The 19,313-nt window shown below is 43.3% G+C and overlaps 1 protein-coding gene across 1 annotated transcript in view; it reads right to left on the bottom strand.

Moving 5' to 3' along the window:
• The window catches only part of LOC126188346 (uncharacterized), a 204,989-nt gene that overhangs the window by 9,916 nt on the left and 175,760 nt on the right, over positions 1-19,313 (bottom strand). Inside the window, exon 7 of the mRNA XM_049929945.1 lies at positions 9,422-9,691. Coding sequence (XP_049785902.1) covers positions 9,422-9,691 — 270 coding nt within the window. The remainder of the gene's footprint in view (positions 1-9,421; positions 9,692-19,313) is intronic.

The following is a 19,313-nucleotide window of genomic DNA, read 5'->3' as shown; positions in this document are numbered from 1 at the left end:
GCTGCCGCGCCTGTATTCCCACGTCCCACCCGGCCTCCATCTCTCCACCCTCCTAACCCTCTCCCAAGGTGGCTTCCGCCAGCTCCCCCTCCCTGATGATGTCCTCCTCCCCTCCATCTACCCCTCTTATCAACTTCGATCCTGCCACCCCTCCCACTTCCAGTGTCCTTTCCTTTAGGCACCCTCCCTCCCTTCTCTCTCCTTTTGCCCCCATCGCTCTTCCTCCATCCCTCTTCCCCCGGGCTTCCCCTCCCCCTTCCTCCTTTCCTCCTATCTCCTCTGCGCATGGCATCTCTGCTCTCCCCTCTCCCTCTCCCACCCCCCCTCCTCCTTTCTTGGCAGGTCCCCGGACTCGCACACGCTACGTGGACTTTCGCGCGCCGGAGATCATCGCCCTCAGAGTCTCGTGTGTGCCGTCGTGTTTAGTGTTCAGTGTTCACCGTCGCAGTCCTTCGTTCACCTGTGCCATCGCCATCTTCAGTGTTTGTGCGTCGTTTCAAAAGTTTGCCGTGTGGATTATCGTCGAGTGTGAACGGCTCCATGTTTGTCTTTATGTGTCTACTGTTGTATTGCCCTCCGCTCTGGAACTTATGTGTATTCTTCCTGTCTTTTTCTTATTGTGTATTCTATGGCTGAAGAGCAGCGTAGAATGCTGCTGACAGCCTGCCTGTTGTACAGGTTTTAAAATAACAACAAAGTAAAAAAAAAAATGCTCAGCCAGTCAGTCTAACCTTGGTGTGCGTCTATCGACATATCGCCTCAGACAGCGTATTTACGTTCTTTGTTCTGTGTACGAGTGGACGTGGTTGATTAATTAGGTTTTCTTGTGACTCTGTTGTTTCTATTTTGTTGTTGTTCGTAAGGTTCTTTATTGTTCGTGTCCGTCCTCTCCCGTTTGTGTCGCTGTTCGCGGGCCGCTGCGTGGGTCCCGCCGAGCTTTCCTTCACGGCAACCCCGCGGCCGTTCTGGTCACGGTTACAACAGACACCACAAATAAAGAACGGTACTGCATCTGCATTGTGGAGCCATTCCTAGGTGAACTAATAATGTCGTGTGACTAGGGCCTCCCGTCGGGTAGACCGTTCGCTGGGTGCAGGTGTTTAGATTAGATGCCACTTCGGCGACTTGCGCGTCGATGGCGATGAAATAATGGTGATTAGGACAACACAACACCCAGTCCCTGAGCGGAGAAAATCACCGACCCAGCATGGAATCGAACCCGGGCCATTAGGACTGACATTCTGTCGCGCTGACTACTCAGCTACCGGGGGCGAACAGGTGAACTGAATGAGGACGAAACTGAGAATGCCTGGCTCCAACAGGATGGGGCGACTTCACATATCGCCCACAAGGCGATGAACTTTTGAAAGGACGTCCTCAGTGACCACATCATCTCTCGAGGACCTATGAAAGCAATCCGCTCACTATACAAGAAGTCTAAGCTGCACTGACACGTCACATTCGCAACATCGCTTCCGAAGTTCTGCACAACGTCTTCAAGAAGATGCAGAAACGTGTGCAACCGTGTGTTCAATTTCAAGGGGATCACGCCCAGCATCTCTTATAACTTCCATGACTTTAATACAGCATGTTACAAAGTGCATAGTTTCTAATTGAAGACCTTGTATATTAAAATTATATTGTCTGTGGGTAGAAACCGACAGAATTATGTGTTTGTCTAGAACATGCTTTAAAATAATCGTAAAACACGTTTCTGCTACTGTTTCTTACAGCCAGTCTTCATCAGTGTGAGCAATTCTGGTGTGCTGTAACTACAGTATTATGTGTCACCGAGTCACACTGCCGACCGCTGTGGCCGAGCGGTTCTAAGCGCTTCAGTCCGGAACTGCGCTGCTGCAACGGTCGCAGTTTCGAATCCTGCCTCGGGCATGGATGTGTGTGATGTCCTTAGGTTAGTTAGGTTTAAGTAGTTCTAAAATCTGGGGGACTGATGACCTCAGATGTTAACTCACATAGTGCTAGAGCCAATTGAACCGTTTTTTGAGTCACACTACAGATGTCTCGTGGTTGCTGTGTGATGTCTAGATGGCAGGATCAACAGAGAGGAAGATGACGTCGAAAGTAGAGGTCTTTGATTTCAGTTTCTATTGAGTGGCGACACAGTGTGCAGAAACTCCCGAAGGGGGCGGGGGAAGTTGTTATCCACAAAGTGCGTTACCACTACATGGACGGCAGGTGTGAGTTAGTAGTAACACTAATCTCTGCACACTGTTCTCCGACGGGTGACTGAAAAGTGATGCCTCCACCTTCGTAACTCTTCAACAGTTGGCAGCATTGGTATGCGGCAGGTACTGGCTTGTTCCTTAGCCTCTTGTCTACAGCTCCAGTTGGCGGGAAGTCTTAGCATTGAACGGTTGTTTTGTTACAGAGTAAAGTATGGAACTCTGCGCAGACGGTCGGTCAACGCGATTTAAGCAACGTGCAGTCACTGAACTCTTGACTGCAGAAGGTGTCTCCCCAAAGGGGATTCATCAGAGAATGAAAGTAGTTGATGGTGATTGTGTTGATGTGAATATTGTGCGTCGTTGGGCGAGTAATTTTAAAGATGTCGAGGCGGGAACATCTGACCCGAGTGACAAACACACTTCACGTGCCACCACAGCAGAACTTCAGTGACTGAATCTCACCAATATACGACATCCTCCATACAGTCCAGATTTAGCACCGTCTGACTTCCATCTGTTCCCGATAATGAAAGATGATCTGCGGGGACATCATTATGCTTCCCATGAAGACGTTGAGGGAACTGTGAGACTGTGGTTGCGGAAACAGAGTGTCGACTTCTTCCGCGACGGGTTAAGAAAATTTGGTCATCGTTGGCAGAAATGTATCCAGTTGGCTGGTGACTATGTGCAAAAGTGAATATTTGAAAATATGTAAAAATCTGCCAACCGGTTGCATAGGTTTTCTATATACCTTGACCAGGTTTCGTCACCTCTAAGGGTGACTTCATCAGAAGGTAAGGTAATAATAAGTGAATATTGGTAATTAAAGATGACATTCTAAGGATTATCTTTGCGTTTGATTTATTAAAATATTCCCATCCAAACCCAATTAACAAAGGTGGAGGCATTACTTTTCATTCAACCTTCGTAAACTGCTAGTGGGGAAATTGATTGTTACTTATCCTGTGCGGCAGCTGCAGCGTTCTTCTGGGGCAAAGCGACTCCCTTTGCCACCAGCGCCGCTCAGCTTTTAGTTCACAGACAGGCTGTACCTCCCCAGCGCTTCCTCTCCAGTTCTCTCGCGTGAGCAGACAAAATACGTTCACTCAGCTGGTGCTGATGTAGTGTAGCTAATTTCAGTTTATTAGGTGACTATTTATTTGCAGTTATGGCAATAAAAATTTTCTGGGCTGTTGACTGCACTGTCAATATATAAAATTGTCCGTCGTTTCGGCCACTATTGCGGGATGGCCTTCCTCACGGCTGTCTGGGCTGACAATATACTGACTAGACTTGTCCACTGTCTATGTTTCGATACAGTGTATCGATACGTGGAACTGTTTCAGTGTTTCGGAACGGCTGTGGTTCACTGTTTCGAAACAGTGGTGTTTCATTCCGTCCCTGTCTCGGATAACCGGACCAGATTCGATCTCGAGCCAGACACAGAAACTGTATCGTTGTTTCAAAATAAGGCTGTTTCAGTCCACCTATGCTTGTATCGAAACGGTGATGTTTCATTCCGCTCTGTGTCGGACGAGATTCGGGCTTGGCACAGGTACTGAAACACAACATAACACTTCATGAAACACTTTCAAGAGCGTCGAAATCTTTTTGACAAGCAATAGCGTGAAGCTGAAGATATCCGAAAATAAAGCTTCGTTTCTAGCTGACTGTCCTGTTTCGAAATGGCGTAACATCTGCTTTATAAACACTAACCAAACAATAAAACAACGCATACTATTCACATTCAAAATAATAAATATGTGAAAATCATTCAGTCACATTACACTTTTTTTATAACATACGCTTCTCTGTTCATGTACAGTAATCATATTAAGAAACGCAAGTAAGCCTACAACATTTTGAATAAAAGAAAGGCGTAGAGTGACAGTTATTAGACATATACATAAATTTGATGTAGGTATAATTGCAAGCAATCAGTTTGACAAATCACTGATAGTGTAATGGTGTACGGGAAGGGCTGGGAAGCATGGTGAATTTATAGTAACGGTTCGAAACACCTTGAAAGACAAAAAATTTTCTGTTATATTTTGTTATTTATTCGAATTATTTGGCGTTATTTGTGAGTCTATAGTCACTGTGCCTATTATCCACAATGATTTCCTTTGTGTAGATGGAAATTAGCAGGATGGGTATATTACCCATACTAACGGAATGTGTGTTTCTGCAGTTTGCTCCCACCTCCAGTTCCGTTCGTGGTGGTTCTTCTGTCTTCAGCTATGGCTGTCCTCAGCCAATTGAAAAGTATGAAAGTCACGCGACACGAAAGCAGCGCATTTGCTGCAGGAAATACGAAACTGCCAAGACGCCTAAGTGATAGTTTCATACTTTCTGCGACATGATTAGCGCTCTCGCACCTCATTTGTGTTTATATGGACATACTTACACAGTAGACATTCAAGATGATAAAATGTGTAGGTTTATTAGAATACAAAACACAAACTGTTTCACTGTTTCGAAACAACGTATCGGAACATTACATTGTACTGTTTCATTTGTTTCGAAACAGTTACGTGTTTCAGTTTGCCCATCTCTATGACAAAGCGGTCAATAGCGCAGAAGTATTTTATTGACTGCGACAATGGCAGCGGAAACCGACGCTTACATTATTTGCAGTTGTTAAGTGCTCTACTATGAAAAAAAGTTCAACACGTGGAGCTCTCAACTGTCTGCCACACTGAAGAACGTGCACAAGTGTAGCATGCTGTCAGTATGTATTCGACAATATCGATTTCGTTGTCTCCACTATCAATGCTCGGCCACTTTTCACATCACGAGGGGTATCAACTGCATCACCCCAGCCTCAGTCCTCCCAATATCTAAAGAGGCCCAGAGGCTTCAAGTGACTCCCTCTGCAACAGAAGTAGGTCACTTAGGTGTTACGGAATTTCCGATGTCTCAATATAACCAATTGATTAGAGCAGCTCACCGTTTTAGACTTGAAGATGGCGATTACCATTCCAGCAGCCGTCTTCACATCCACCTTGCAACATATACTGTACATGTGTGGTAATTGGCTCTGTTCAGTGCTGCCAACTCTACAACTGCCAGCATTTCCTGTCTACAAGAGATTTATGCACACTACCATAAGACAATTAATAGTGAGAGAAGTGCAGTAACTGTCTGTCCAACCATTAATTCACCACCAAACCATTACAACACAGCTGGATGGTATGTAAACTGATGGCGGAAGAGGAAGAAAGTAAAGAAAAAAAGGGAAGGAACTGTTGATATCAGCTGCAACGGAATTTTATGTCAAATCAGCGGCGACGATTGAAAATGTGTGGTCGACCTAGGAGATTTCAAACAGAAAAGACCAGGACACTTGCGTTTATACTACATACTTAACTTCATTCCTACACTTACGCTTACTTCTGGCAGTTATCGGGATATTTTGAAATCGACAATAGACCTATGACAATGCAGCGACTGAAAAATCCACAGCAAGAATGTGTCTTCATTTTGTAAATTGCAAAGCAAAATGTAGGCACATTACAAACAAATGAAATATTTCTCCTCAGACACAAAAAAACTGATATATACTTTTTACTGTAATAGCCTACATATATATTTTTTGCATTGTTTAGTCACTTACATGGCTCTTAGGTACTACTTGTCAATCATAGAAACTATGTAGTATTACGAACTAGCAATCAGATGCAAATTATACATTACATACTAAAATTTAAGGTTTAGTTTGACGGTAGACTGTTGTGACAAGCGTGCATACATTGCAAACAATGTTCAATAAGCGATGCTAACACACAGCGCATCGCTCACATTCTTCACAAAAGTAACTTCCATATGACTACAGTCCCGTTAGGAGAAATGGTTTAAGTGATGCTCCTCTATACTTCCTTTGGTTTTGGTTTTACTTGTCTCGAGGGCCATAAAGTGGAAGGTAGACGAGTCAGAGGCGGGAATAGGTAATACCTGCTTTTCTTTTCAACCGGTCTCTTACTCTTTCTTTAGGCACAAGAGTAGTTAAATCAAATGTGGTAGGCCTATATATGGTGAAAATATATATTGCGATGTCATTCTAATTCTAGGAAACATGTTTTTCACAAATATTTGATTAAATGAAAATATTATTGCTCACATTTTGTTTCTCGATTAAAAACCGCGACAGTTGTGCGTCCCACATGATTTTCTCGGGACACCGGAACATTTATGTGAAAACCAGGAGTATTCCTGCAAAACCGGAACATGTAGTTATCCCAGCCGGAATGGGACTCGAACTTGGGATCTCCTGCTTACTAGGCAGCTGCACGAACCACTGCGCCATCCGGGCACAGTGCAGACTACCCGAGCGCACTTGCCGGCCGACTCACATTCCCACCTGGGGCCACGTGCCCGCACTCCACGTCCGTGTAATCCACTCTCGCTAACTGCACGTTCCCGCTGGAGGCCGAACGATATCGTGCATCCCCTGTGAGGGTGGTGGATTCATGGCCCATCGAGACGAATCAATTATATGAAGGCGTGGTGTCTGTTCTTTCGGACGTATAACAGTTACTCGGATTTAGAAACGCTGTCGTAGATGGACAGCAGCAAGGTGCCACATTCACCAGTCCAAACACTTTCTCATCAACACTACATAACTCACTGACAACATCACACTTACAACTTAAACACATCTCAGCCACAGTTTGTAGGAAAGTATTTTACGTAAATGTCGACTTAAAAGCTGCAAATAATAAACTGAAATACTACATAAACACGAGATCAGTGAAGTTTTTTTGTCTGCTGACGAAAGAGAACTGGACAGAAAACGCTGAGGAGGTATATCCTGTTTGTAAACAGAAAAGCGAGCAAGCGCTCTAGGTGGGAGAAGTCGTCTTTCCCGGAAGAATGCGACAACTGCCGTACAGGATGACTAAGAAACAATTTTCCCTCCAGCGGTGTAGAACTGTGTGCAAGGAATTACGTAGAAACTGCCCATAAGCGATTTAGTGCCCCCATTTTCCCTTTCTTGACTGGACCGCTCTACACTGCATCCAAATGACGCTATATCGCAAGGATGACAAGGTGGACAGTCGCCATCGCGTGACCCTTTGGGTGTGATCAAGGAGTTACTATAATTTTTTGTTACACTGGGATGTAGGCAAAGAATGCAAAAGAGTGAGCAGGTGGAAACTGTGCGAAGTTTCAACTACAGGATAAAGACAAAGCAGATAAGTGAAGTTGATAGTTCAAGAGACGTGTGAGAGGAATGACATGGAACAAAGAAAATCCCGAAACAAGTAGTGAAGTAATACACTAAATGTATTATGTACCAACTACACCATGCGTGCAGAAACGTAGTTTGTGAAGGAATGGGGACATATTAGTCCAGCAAGTCAACTGTAGTTTCTCATAAGTGTGATAAGTGTAACGAAAAAGTAGAGGTGAGAAATGAAAGCGTTAGGGAGATAACACGCAAACAACGCCTGCAAGAGAAAATTGTTGAAAAAAGATTAAAACTGTATGGGCATATGAAGCGAATGATAAGATGACGCCTTGGAAGATGCACTAGATGAAGATGGAGGGTAAGAGATCGAGAAGAAGGTCAAGCGACAAGAGACTAAAAGGAGTGGAAGAAAGCCTTCGGAAGAGAGGATAACATTGAGCAATAAGAGAACAGAGTTATGGCAGAAAATGGACGTGTACGTCTGCTTTTATACATATACACTCTGCAAGCCACTGTGCGGTGGTGGTAGGCATGAGAAATGAGGAGGCTAATTGGATTCTGCAATAAATTTCAGCTTTAATAGAAAATACACTGTTCAAAACTCATAAAACGAGCAGGCACACTTGAAGAAAGTCTGGACACACGCGAAGATTCCAGCTAGATTACATCATGGTCCAAATAAATATTGGATTGCAAGGTGTACCCAGGAGCAGAAACAGGATCAGATCACAATTTAGTATTGATGAAGAGTAGACTGAAGTTTAAGAGATTTGTCTGGTAGAATCAGTACTGAAAAAAAAAAAACAAAAGAAATGGGCCACTGAACTGACGTACAATTCTGAAATGTGTTTGAAGTTCTCTAAGGCTATAGATACCATGACAATGCATACCACAATTGGCAGTTCAGTTGAACAGGAACGGAATGTGTAAAAATGGTAATTACAGAAGTAGAGCAGACAAATATAGGTACAAGGAAAGCAAGGTCTAAGAAATCTTGGGTAACAGAAGGACTATTTTAACTGATCGGCGAAAGAAGGTAGTACACAAATGTTCAGAGAAGGAGAGGAATACTACATTATAAGTCGCTTAGGAAGGAAATACATGGGGATGCAGGAAAGTTAAGTTGATATGGCCTTATGGAAGATGTGAAGAAATCGAAAAAGAATTGGCCGTCGGAAGAGCAAATTCATCATTTTAAAAAGTCAAAACAACCTTTGGTGAAATGAAAAGCAAGAGTGACAACGTTACAGGCGCAGTGGTAAAGAAGTTGAAATGGCCTTATGGAAGATGTGAACAAATCGAAAAAGAATTGGCCGTTGGAAGAGCAGATTCATCACTGAAAAAAGTCAAAACAATCTTTGGTGAAATTAAAAGCAAGAGTGGCAACAGTACAGGCGCAGTGGTAAAGAAGTTCAAATGTCATTATGGAAGATGTGAAGAAATCGAAAAAGAATTGGCCGTCGGAAGAGCAGATTCATCATTTAAAAAAGTCAAAACAACCTTTGGCGAAATTAAAAGCAAGAGTGGCAACATTACAAGCACAGTGGTAAAGAAAAGGATCGATGCATTTGAGATGTGGTGCTATACATGGATTTATAAGATAAAAAAAGAAAGGAGCATATGGAATAGACCGACAAAAATTAGGGACAGGATGATAGGACATACGTTAAGACGCCAGGGAATAGCTTCCATTGTACAAGAGGGAGCTGAAGAGAGGATAAAAACTTTGAGCGATGGGAAATCTTGGAATACATCCGGCAAATTCTTGAGGGCGTTGGGGACAAGTGCTGCTCTGAGATTAAGGGAGAAGCAGTCGTAGTGAACTGCATCAAAACAGTCAGAAGACTAAGTACCGAAAGAGCAAGAGAGAAAGAGAGAGAGAGAGATGGTGGGAAGGGGGGGAAAGCTGGACAGACTCGTATTTCAAGCAGAGCTGGGCAGCGGTGGAAAATGTACAAAATGATGATGACGAAGATGATGTTTAGACATTCTCGATGAGAGAAGGCAGAGGCCCGAGCTGGCCCCTATAGCTGCGCCAGCCTACCTGTGACGAGGACGAGGGTCTTGGGGTGGCGCCGCAGCTCGTCCAGCAGGCGGCTCCGGGCGGCGGCGGACAGCGGGTCTGCACTGTGCGGCTGGAGCAGCAGCAGCCAGCGGCAGGCGCGGCTGGACAGCGCGGCCGCCACCTCCGGCAGGCGGCGCTCCGCCGCCTCGGCGGTCACGGCCAGCCCCCTGTCTGGCTGCAGGGCCTGGAGCGCCTTCCCCGCCGACAGCAGACCGCAACCTCGCTCGCACACCACCACCACCGGCCGGCCTGTCCACATGTGACACTTAAGCACCCGACTGTACAGGTATTTCTAACAACCTGCAGTGCGTAAAAAAGGGGTCAGCTAAGGACGTACCAATATAACTGCTATGAATAAGTACAGATTCATTTTTTTCGGTACTTGTGGTGTCGGCGTCAGCAAGGTAAGTATATGGAAATGCAGACTTTCTCAGCGAATTTAATTGATGAAATCTTCCAGGGTTATCAGCCAACCCGTGGCATCTTGCTTTCACAACATTTCGACGAGTTTCCTTCTCGTCATCTTCAGGTGCAGTGTCGGATTCATGTTCCATTCTTTCCTTTATAGCCATTGGACTGCAACTCCTCTGTTGAGGGCCCAATCGGTGGATTAATAGGGTACTTGTGCAACAGACCACTGGGTGCGACACTTCTTTCGGAGATGCACGATTGGCTCACCCTTTGGGCCCTCGACAGAGGAGTCACAGCCCAGTGGCTGTAAAGGAACGAAGGGGGCGTGAACCTGCGGTAAGGTAGTAGGTGGGGTTGGAAGCCATCATACAAACAGTCACCTCCGTGGTCACTGCAGAGGTGCTAGAAGCTGTGGAGGTGATCCTGGAAGAGGAGATGCGTGTCACAGCTGTCCACTCCACAGAGGGCCCTGTGGGCAAGCAGCAGGCTACTCCGAAAGCCATCTCCATCCAGGGGTCAGCGACGTCACCGACGGCCAGTCGCAGAGCTGACCGCTCATCGTCGCTTCCAAGAGCTCGGGTTGCAGCATCACCACCTACCTTTCAGGGAACGGCACTGGATAAGATCACTAATTCTCTGCAGGACAGAACCTATCCCCATCTCCTCAATCATTACCATTTCACACCTCACCTCCAACCTAGACCTCCCCTCTCCTATCAGCTTTATCCTTTCACCCGTAAACAGCTAGGGCAGCTGCTCAGATTCCTTTCCCTACAGGCTATTACGACAGTCAACACCAGGGCCGTCTTCACCCCAATCCAGGGGGAACACATTGTGCCGTGGATGAGACCTTCTGTGAAGAACAAGATATTCTCCACGATACCAGCCCTGAAAATGAAGAGGCCACCGAAACAGATGAACCTTCTGAGCAGCCCTTCAGAAGGTCGTCTAAGAGGAACAAGAAGTGCAGAAGACAGAACAGGTGCCGAACCACCTCCCTAGCTTCCCCTTCCCGACAGACATCCATCACATCAACACCTATCATCACATCATCATCGATCGCTAACTGCACTGTGTACCCTGTACAGCAACAGGCAGGGATGAACCTGTCAGATCAAGTGGCAAGCTTCAAGAAGCCGACACTTTGCATGAAGAAACGCTACGACAATACGGCGCCACCGGTTGGCTGACAACCAGTGAAGATTTCATTGTCGATAAAAAGTATTCGATAATTTCATGCTATCGAAGCAAATGTGAAGGCATCCTTGTCGAAAGCACCAGGTAATATTGCGGGACATAACAACCTTGCACTACTAATCTAAATTATTGAAATCTACGCATTATCTGTGTAGCATACAGGGAACACAATTACCGTAGTTAGCAGTATAAAAAATCACTGGATAATACACACATCAAAAAAGGTTTTGCATCACCTCGGTTCCGTAACCTATACAGAAAAACGGAATATAGATCAACATAAACATCATCTCCGACCTTTTTATTGCTCATGAAAACCACACATTGCATGTTGTACCACCATACAGCGAGAGCTTCAGAGGTGGTGGTCCAGATTGCTGTACACACCGGTACATCTAATACCCAGTAGCGTGTCCTCTTGCATTGATGCATGCCTGTATTCGTCATGGCATACTATCCACAAGTTCAACAACGCACTGTTGGTCAAGATTGTCCCACTCCTCAGCGACGATTCAGCGTAGATCCCTCAGAGTGGTTGGTGGGTCACGTCGTCCATATACAGCCCTTTTCAGTCTATCCCAGGCATGTTCGATAGGTTTCATGTCTGGAGAACATGCTGGCCACTCTAGTCGAGCGATGTCGTTATCCTGAAGAAAGTCATTCACGAGATGCGCACGATGGGGGCGCGAATTGTCGTCCATGAAGACGAATGCCTCGCCAATATTCTGCCGATATGGTTGCACTATCGCTTGGAGGATGGCATTCACATATCGTACACCCGTTACGGCGCCTTCCATGACCACCAGCGATGTACGTCGGCCCCACATAATGCCGCCCCAAAACACTCGCTGGACAGCGTGTCTAAGGCGTTCAGCCTGACCGGGTTGGCTCCAAACATGTCTCCGACGATTGTCTGGTTGAAGGCATATGTGACGCTCATCGATGAAGAGAACATGATGCCAATCCTGAGCGGTCGATTCGCCATATTGTTGGGTCTATCTGTACTGCGCAGCATGGTGTTGTGGTTGCAAAGATGGACCTCGCCATGGATGTCGGGAGTGAAGTTGCGCCTCATGCAGCCTATTGCATACAGTTTGAGTCATAACACGACGTTCTGTGGCTGCAAAAAAAGCACTATTCAACATGGTGGCGTTGCTGTCAGGGTTCCTCCTAGCCATAATCCGTAGGTAGCGGTCATCCACTGCAGTAGTAGCCCTTGGGCGGCCTGAGCGAGGCATGCCATCGGCAGTTCCTGTCTCTCTGCACCTCCTCCATGTCCGAACAACATCGCTTTGGTTCACTCCGAGACGCCTGGACATTTCCATTGTTGAGAGCCCTTCCTGGCACAAAGTAACAATGCGGCTCGATCGAACCGCGGTACTGACCGTCTAGGCATGGTTGAACTACAGACAACACGAGCTGTGTACCTCCTTCCTGCAGGAATGGCTGGAAATGATTGGCTCTCGGACACTCTCCGTCTAATAGGCGCTGCTCGCGCATGGTTGTTTACATCTTTGGGCGGGTTTAGTGACATCTCTGAACAATCAAAGGGACTGTGTCTGTGATACAATATCCACAGTCAACGTTTATCTTCAGGAGTTCTGGGAACCGGGGTGATGCAAAACTTTTTTTGATGTGTGTATTAGTCGGTTTCTTAAAAGAGCTGACTGGTCGCTTTGGAAGGCTTTAGTTGGAGTATAGCTGATACTACGGCATATCAACCTCCATTGAAGTGCGACAGTTATCAAGGCTACATGTTGTCACATGGTGTTAGACACCTGTCTCTTGAGGATGATTAACCCTTGTTTAGAGTTCATAAACGACCGTTAGTAAAATACTGTATGTACCCACAATTCCAGAAAAGTGGTTAGAGTGTTGATTTTATATTCTAGCGTTTTCTTGCAAACATAGGGCAGCTCGTTGATTTTACACTGTATTCTAAAATAATGCTGTTATACTAAAGAAAAGCTTGTAATAATGGCACATATGGATAAGATAAAAGTTATGTCACGACTCATATATTGCTTGAGGGTGGAATACTGTGTTTCTATTTGGGTTTATAGTCCAGTTGATTGACAAAATAACAACGTAATTTCAAAATTCGCCATTTATTTTAAATGATGAGTGGTTTAGTGCTAAAAGAAAGCTTTAAGGTACGTAAGCAATCAATACTTTGACGCAGGGTCAGCGACGATTCCTTATTTACGATATTATCGATACAATACAGGCATTGGTGTACCGTTACCAAAATTTAGAAATGACTCTCGTACTCGAACGTCGATAAGTATCGCAAAACATTTAGGACGCTTCCTCAAAAATTGAGTATCAAAATATGTTTGAGTGACATGGTTCTGCTAACACTTAATTTCCGTATCAGAACAAAATTTCTACAACAATCACGGGAAAGCCGCAGGGCTTTTCGAGCTTCCGTAAGCTGCCGCCGTCTGATGTCATCATTGGGGAGGATTCCAATCACCTTATCCAACATGAAATAGCCTTTTCCAGCTCCATGATTACGCGACTCAAAAGACGCCCAGTATGTAATGATGAAGTAGGCAAAGAACTGATGAAACAGACCACTGTTGCTAATGCCTGCAAAAATAATCACTCGTTGACCATTCGTCCAATAAGAAAAAAAGGGAAGGACTCCACGGGGTGACGTGGAGCCCAATGTCCTTGAAGTTGGCCTATGTTTCCCTAAGAGATTTAATTTTGGTTTCTAGAGTGGAGCCGTCTTAGATATACATTGAAACCAACTAAGCAAATGGCTGGATGCAACCGGTACTAAAAAATATCAGTATAACTCTTCTGGTGAATATCAGTCACAGTGTGGTTCATGAAATTCCTCCTACGTCGATCAAACACGCAGAACGTTTTTTACCCAGTTTGAGGAACATTTAAGCCTAGCTAACAATACGGCTTTCGGTAAACAGTCACGGAACGAAGGACAACTAGTGGGTACCGTTGAGGTAACAAATGAAATACTGCATGAAGTGCCTAAAGGTGTGCACCTAGACATTTTAGAAGAGTTGGAGATTTTTAGGAAAAAGATACAGGAGCCCGATAAAGTGTTGAATGAGCAGGTTGACTATTGCTGCAACCGATTTTCCACACTGGAGGCAGGTTAGAGTTTTTTTGTGCTTTTGGTACTCCCCTCTCCAGGGTGGTAACCTTTTGGAGCTCTAATGAAGACGTCGATAATATTATGTGATGATGCACTTTCAGTTTAACAGTTTATTGTTCTTCTCGCTTTCAGTTATTATTTGTATCTATGAGCCTCGTATAACCCTCCAGCCCCCTCCCCCCCCCCCCCCAGCATGTGTACCGCTTTTTAACTTACGTATAATGATATTTTAATTTTTATTCATACCTCCCCTCTCCCTTCCCTCCCTCTTAACATCCCTCCCCTACCAAACACTGTCAACCCTTCTTCTCTTTGTGCGTTTCTCTTATACTACTTTGTAAAAAAATTTGGTGAATACCAGATAGGATTCCCCCTAGCTCAGACAAGACCCTAACTATCTTTGGTTTAGCTAATTTGGTAGAAAAGAATTTTCGTATGAATAAAATTTTAGTTACTTTTAACTTTTGTCTAAATATATAGTGGTGAACGTTTACTCACTTCTATTTTCTTATCATCTAACTGTTCTCCCACTTCTTTTCATCTGCTTCACCTTGCTGACATTTATTGTGCTACGCATACCTAGAGGTTATATACTGAGCGCCCAGTTCCTAGCAGTGAATGGAAATCTAGATGTTCAGTATGTTCGTGCGATTAGTCATGGAATGATGTAGGGTGTGGCGTTTGGTCCTCCTCCGGTTCCTTCTTCCCTGGATCCTTTCCGCTCCTACCCCCACTCCCTCTTCTTTATCCGGTTCCTCCTGAGTATCGTCCTCAGTTCCGATTCCTTCTCCCCCACTTCCCATCGCCCATACGATACCAGATTGCATTATCGATCATTGTTAACGTCTGTTTACAAGGTAGAGTCGTGGGCAGTTCTTTGGATTAATAGTCGCCTGTACTTTGCTGCTCTTAATAATTGCTAACGTGTATTTCCAAGGTACAGTCCTCGACAGATTTTTGTGTTGATATTCATCTATGCTGTTCTGGTCTTGAAAATTATTAACAGTGTTTTTGCATATCTACTTTTTTTACTTTTTAGTGAGCTGGTATACGAGAATAATATACGACAAGTGTGTATATGTGTGTTTGTTTTCCGCATCTCCTCCTAAACCACTGGACTGATATCAACCTAACTTGGAACACATATCCCTTACTGTCAGGCAACAATCGCTGTGAAGCTAAGCTTTGTTTTCGTTTCTAATAGAAAATGAGAAACATGAAAACGCGGACAATGCCAGGTTTGTCAGCTAACAAGGAATAAATGAAATTTGTTTACGGTTTGCTTAACATGGGCTGTCTTAGAAGGTCGACAGCTGTTTCTCAGCATTTGTCGCTTCGTTGTAATTTTACTACTGGCGAGATGGCTCCGTTCAGTGTGAACGGACTTTGTAATGTCTTTTTTTTTTTTAAATATGCTTCATAAGCCTATCGTGCAACACATGATACGTCAACTCTGCTTCACTATGTATTTTTAATTTGGTTTGTGTTTTGACATATGCATTATAAGACACTGTAATGTGTAATAAATAATATCGAGCTTAATTATGCTCCTGGTTAGGTCTTCTTTTGTATTTTACATCCTTTGTATAAAGCGTTTTGAGGTTGTGTACCATTAGATAGTCTTAGTTACTATTAGTGTTGTACTGACTAGCCGTTTACGGCGCCACTGCTTCTGGCGCATATGCATTCATACGATCTCCTTTTGGTTAGTTCCTTTTATGATTGTTGCTTTTAACTTTTCATTTAAGATTTCTATTCTTTATGCCATATGTAACTTATTTGTATCTTACAAAGTAATAACCTTCCATATGGCATACTGCCGTCAGTGGCCCCTATCCCAGCTTGCTTGACTATGTTTAAGGCTCGCCTAGAATTACTTTGCTGCATGCAACACAGTACGGTCGTTCTGCAGATAACCCTTTGCACTGAGCCACGCACACGCACACACTATGTGGCCAGTACTCACACGTAATGGGTGTTGTACGACTTGTGTGGTATGTAACTTTTGTCAAACTTTTCTGTACTTTGGTATGGCCTCACCTGTTGTAGAAATTGTAGCACTATACGTTCTGTTCCACATATTGTTGTTGTTGTGGTCTTCAGTCCAGAGAGTGGTTAGATGCAGCTCTCCATGCTAATCTATCCTGTGCAAGCTTCTTCATCTCCCAGTACCTACTGCAACCTACATCCTTCTGAATCTGTTCAGTGTATTCATCTCTTGGTCTCCCTCTACGATTTTTACCCTCCACGCTCCCCCCAATACTAAATTGGGGATCCCTTGATGCCTCAGAACATATCTTACCAACCGATCCCTTCTTCTAGTCAAGTTGTGCCACAAATTTCTCTTCACCCCAATCCTATTCGATACCTCCTCATTAGTTATGTGATCTACCCATCTAATTTTCAGCATTCTTCTGTAGCACCACATTTCGAAAGCTTCTATTCTTTTCTTGTCTAAACTATTTATCGTCCACGTTTCACTTCCATACATGGCTACACTCCATACAAATACTTTCAGAAACGACTTCCTGACACTTAAATCTACGCTCAAATTTCTCTTCTTCAGAAACGCTTTCCTTGCCATTGCTAGTCTACATTTTATATCCTCTCTACTTCGACCATCGTCAGTTATTTTGTTCCCCAAATAGCAAAACTCATTTACTACTTTAATTGTCTCATTGCCTAATCTAATTCCCTCAGCATCGCCAGGTTTAATTAGACTACATTCCATTATCCTTGTTTTACTTTTGTTGATAGTCATCTTATATCCTCCTTTTAAGACACTGCTCATTCCATTCAGCTGCTCTTCCAGGTCCTTTGATGTCTCTGACAGAATTACAATGTCATCGGCGAACCCCAAAGTTTTTATTTCTTCTCCATGGATTTCACTTCCAAATCCGAATTTTTCTTTTGTTTCCTTTACTGCTTGCTCAATATACAGATTGAATAACATCGGTAATAGGCTACAACCCTGTCTCACTCCCTTCCCAACCACTGCTTCCCTTTCATGCCCCTCGATTCTTATGTCATATGTAACTTCTTTGTATCTTTCAAAATAATAACCTTCCATATGGCATACTGCCGTCAGTACTCCCTATCCCACTTTGCTTAACTATAATTAAGGCTCGCTTAGAATTATTTTGCTGCATGTAACACAGTACGGTCGTTCTGCAGATAACCCTTTGCACTGAGCCACGCACACGCACACAATATGTGGCCAGCGCTCACACGTAAAGGGTGTTGTTGTACGACTAGTGTGGTATGTAACTTTTGTCAAACTTCTCTGTACTTTGGTACGGCCTCACCTGTTGCACAAATTTAACACTTTACGTTCTGTTCCACATGATGATTTGAAAACAGACTGAAAAGGGCCGAAACTAGTCATCAGTTAATAAAGACACACTTCTGTGCAGCTTTGACAGTTTCTTCAAACAGCTATCGAAACACAGTACTGCTCTAGGAAATTCAGCTGTTTAACTTTCAGAAAGCTATGGAAAACAGTGGTATCAGAGCCATGCTAAAACCAAGCGAAGTTGAAACCGTAGCTTAGGGCTTGCGTGATGTGCCGTATGTACGGGAAAAATGAGATGAAAATTTTAGTGATCGATGATACACGGACTAATGATAAAAACAAATTTTTATTGACATTTTGTAATTAAGTTGTATAAAGAAGTACAGGAACATTAAGACGTAATATCGCTGAAGAGGTCGAAGAACTCTTAATTAAAATTGAAAATTTTCGATCTTGTTTTTTCTTCTGTCATCTGTTTGGTGTTATCGTACAAGCTGTACGTTAAGTAATGCTCAACCGAATAATGCACGATAAAATAATTTGTACGTTTTACTGAATTACACTTAAAGGAAGTTGAAACATTGAATATTATTTAAAACCAGTATGCAAATATTAACCAGCGACGGAACAGGGGAAAGCACAACTAAAAAAATCCGCTCGCCTTCCATTAATACTGCACATGACATAAAATCATTATTCGGGGAACGGTAAAAATTACAAACCACAGCGAAAAGGAGTACTCCGAAAATGTAATCTTTATTTAACGGCATTTATAATAGCTTCTACGCAACGTGTGAAAATACAGCAAGGGGTATTAAATTGAACTATATATATATATATATATATATATATATATATATATATATATATATGCCTCTAACGAATAATGTTGTGTGTGTAAATAATTGTACAGTATTTCATTGTCCAAGCAATAATGAACGTAATTTTCTTTTTTGCTCAGATGTGACGACAGAAATTTTACAGAATAAGAGGGAAAATCACATAAAAAGTACATAGCGACTATTTACTAAATTTAACCAGAGTGAATCTATGCAAATGGACAAATGACAGATGAATAGGGTAAGACAAGGCACAATGCTTACGCAAACACAGTGTAGCTATATTCAGCAGCAGTAGACGCTTTCCGTGTAGTTGATCTAGCGAAAATTTCCAGTAAATTTTAGCATCTGTAATAGTGAAATTTGTGCCGAACTGAATATTCTAGCAGAAACAATGATGTTGTTGTGGTCTGGTTTCCATTAAAGAAGCAGCCATCTTGTCGAAGATGATCATGTATTAGTAATTACTGTCAGATCCAAGATAAAGCGCAGCTCACAGCAACATTAATATAATCTGTAAAATGAAACTGGTAGAAAATAAAGAATTTGACGGAAATGTTCCAAGCAGTCAGAATCAGGAAACAAATGATATAGATATGCACACAGAAATAACTGGTGTTGATCGTCGTCAGTTCGTTAGCTACTTAGTTAGTTACGTATTCCATTGATCGGTCTCACGATAACCGTTATGATGTGGAATGCACACATGAATCAAGGAAAAAGAGGTTAACATTTTTATCACCTTCCCCATTCCCTTAATTCGTACAAACTGCAAATATTATACCAATAGATATATTTATTCCTGTTCAAGAATTCATCTGTGGTACAGAAGGAGCTGTCAAGAACATATGATTTCAATTTATATTTGAAACTATTACTACTGTCTATGAGACATTTAATTTCATATGGTAATTTATCGAAAAGTCTTACAGCAGCATATTTTAACCCATTGTGGCGGTTCGCATACGGAAAAATACTCCACAGTAATAGATCCTTATGCTAAGGCAA

The sequence above is a fragment of the Schistocerca cancellata genome, chromosome 5, assembly GCF_023864275.1.
Source record: "Schistocerca cancellata isolate TAMUIC-IGC-003103 chromosome 5, iqSchCanc2.1, whole genome shotgun sequence".
In the NCBI taxonomy this organism is placed as follows: domain Eukaryota; kingdom Metazoa; phylum Arthropoda; class Insecta; order Orthoptera; family Acrididae; genus Schistocerca; species Schistocerca cancellata.
The sequence above is the reverse complement of the archived record's forward strand: the minus strand, read 5'-3'. Positions and strand labels throughout refer to the sequence as shown.